Source organism: Myotis davidii, unplaced genomic scaffold (assembly GCF_000327345.1).
Source record: "Myotis davidii unplaced genomic scaffold, ASM32734v1 scaffold710, whole genome shotgun sequence".
In the NCBI taxonomy this organism is placed as follows: domain Eukaryota; kingdom Metazoa; phylum Chordata; class Mammalia; order Chiroptera; family Vespertilionidae; genus Myotis; species Myotis davidii.
In genome coordinates this window covers 212,918-215,518 of record NW_006284328.1, presented here as the reverse complement: position 1 = coordinate 215,518, position 2,601 = coordinate 212,918, and the positions used below count along the sequence as shown (strand labels likewise).

Sequence of the window (2,601 nt, the reverse complement as noted above, 5' to 3'; positions counted from 1 at the left end):
CATTTGAAAACTTGCTCAGCATTACTAGCATCAAGGATATGCTAACAGAAACCATGACAAAGACTAAATCCCACCCACCCCCAACAAAGAGCCTTGTTTCTGGAGCCAGGAAATCTGAGTTCAAATTTAGATTCAGATTTTCACTGGCTGTGATCTGGAACCAGTCTCCTAACTTCTCTGAGCCTCATTTCCCTGTCCATGGGTCTAGTAAAACCGAGTTCACAGAACCGTTTAAGGGCGAGCCACAGAGTGGATGAAAAGAACTTCACACACAGGGTCCACGCGGCCATCAGCAAATGTCAGATTCCCTTTCTGGACCTCAGTTTCCTCAAACTTATTGCAAATGTTCAATGAGTTAGTTTCTTCTCATTGTGGGAAAGAGGATGTTGTTTTTATGGTGCTCCCTCTGCCTAGGAGGCCTCCCCTCTCTTTCCTCTGCATGTGGAAATTTTACTTTCCACAACGAGCCAATGGGTAATTCCTCTTCCCTGGACATGGCAAACCAGAACCGATTCTTTCCTCCCTTTTCCTAATTCTGGCGATCATAGCCTTTACAACCTTTGTCACGGTCAGACTTGCCTTAGCGAGATAGGACGGCTAATATACCGCACGGCTTCGTTTTTTCTACATCTTCAGGACATAGCGCCATGCTTGACACATAGGACGAAAATGTTGATGGACTTGCCTTGAATTCTTCCCTAAGGAGGCTCTTGTCATTTCCTGAACTAATAATCAGGAATCCTGGTTCCGTTTGAAACTACTTCCCTCTCATGGTTTCAGTTTCCTCATCTATACGACCTAAATGAAGGTCCCCTTTCTCACTCACATGTTGATCTTTGCTTAGGTAAAACTAATTCCAATTATTGTAGCTTTTTCTTTGGCGGCTGCTGTAATACTGCCCCCTAGTGGTCTATCGCAGCACTTTCCTAGCATCTATTCTAGCCTTTGGAGCAGTGCTGTCCATTAGAAACAAAGAGGGAGTCATACATGTAATTAAAAATTTCCTAATAGCTAGGTTGAAAAAGCAAAAGGAAACACGTGAAAGTAGTTATAATCCTTAGTAGTTTAGTCGTTAATTTTATTCTCGTTTAGTTTCTCCCCATCAAAACAGATGTGAATGAATGCGGAGGGACTGAAAATTTGGGGTCTGGCTTCTACGGGATCGCCTGCTGGGGCGTTGGCAAGTATATTCATGTTAAGGGCACTAAAGGGTTAATGTGCTATACTCACAGGTCGTCTGTGTCACAGTGGCCTTCTAGAGACAAAGCCAAGAAGGGCCTTGGTTGGGAGACATTTCACTGGGTCTCCGAATCCTAGACTATTTTGCCTGGGTTGCAGCCCATCCCGGGTGGTGGAGGCCTCTCACCTCTGCCTGTGAAGCCTGGTGTGCTGGTTGTAGCTGTCTGTCTGGGGCCTGAGCAGCCTCTCCGGGGCTGAGGTCTTTGAGCTTGTGGTGGATGGCAGGCGGGTCGTGGGCTTGGCCGCCACCACTGCCGATGACCTGGAAACTCGAGGGCGGTGGGTGACTGGGGTGGTGGGGGAGGAGGGGTGTGCTGGAGGGGCCTCTGTCCTTGGAGCTGGTGAGGTCACTGCAGGAGAGAGCGGGAAAAAGTGATCTTCCATCACACACTTTGGTCTCCAGCAGGGGTGGGCTGTGACCACCTCTTTCCTGAACACACTCTCCCCTTTCACCTAGGCCAGTGGTTGGCAAACTGCGGCTCTCGAGCCACATGCCGCTCTTTGGCCCCTTGAGTGTGGCCACGAAGTTTCAATCTCACTGTACGTGGTATTTTGTGGAAGAGCCACACTCAAGGGGCCGCAGTTTGCCGACCACGGACCTAGGCTACCTTTGTTCTTGCACTCCTCGGGGCCTGGAATGCCTTCCTAGCATTCTTAGTGCTGTCCACACCATTCTTAGTGCTGAAGTAAATTCTACCCACATTTGCTTCACATGCCATTTTCTCCAGGCAGCCTCCCCGCCTCTGAGCATGGAGAAAGCCTTGAGTTCTGCCATGTGCTTGTCTAGTCTCCCGCCTCCCACACCTGTCAGTCACAACCAGGGGCACATAATGAGCTCAGCTGCTCTCTCCCTCTTGGCGCCCAGCAGGGTCCTCGAGTGACACCATGTTCAATTAATGTATCTACCCCACAGGGTAGACGGGATGGCAATATTGCATGTCAAAATGCATTTAAAACAGGGAAATGATAGAGAATGTGAAGGTATCATTAGTATAATCACTCTTTCTTTTTTTTTTCATTGCAAAATAGAGTTGTTAAGATCACTGTATGCCAGCAAGTATGACAGCCCTGTGGGCAGCAGGAGTCATAATGAGCTCCAGCTGGGAACCTTCTGCCCCATTTCGGTTTCAGCAGTCATTCATAAAAGAGCTGGATTTTGTGAATGGAGCACAAACTCCATTGCTTGCGGTGCCACCTAGTGGTGATGTCAGTTCTGCGACTAGAGCCGAGTGTCCAGGCTGTAGGCTGGGCTTGAAGGACACAGAAACAGACCTGGGGAGGGGCGGGGGGGTACCCTCTCCTGAGTCAGGGAAACACACATCGGAGACTCCGCTATGCTCTGCCAATCCTTCAATGAACGAA

The 2,601-nt window shown here is 49.0% G+C and overlaps 1 protein-coding gene across 1 annotated transcript in view; it reads right to left on the bottom strand.

Moving 5' to 3' along the window:
* FCMR (Fc fragment of IgM receptor) overlaps nt 1–2,601 on the bottom strand; it is a 22,790-nt gene that overhangs the window by 301 nt on the left and 19,888 nt on the right. Inside the window, exon 4 of the mRNA XM_015569216.1 lies at nt 1,367–1,589. Within this exon, the coding sequence (XP_015424702.1) occupies nt 1,367–1,589 (223 nt within the window). The remainder of the gene's footprint in view (nt 1–1,366; nt 1,590–2,601) is intronic.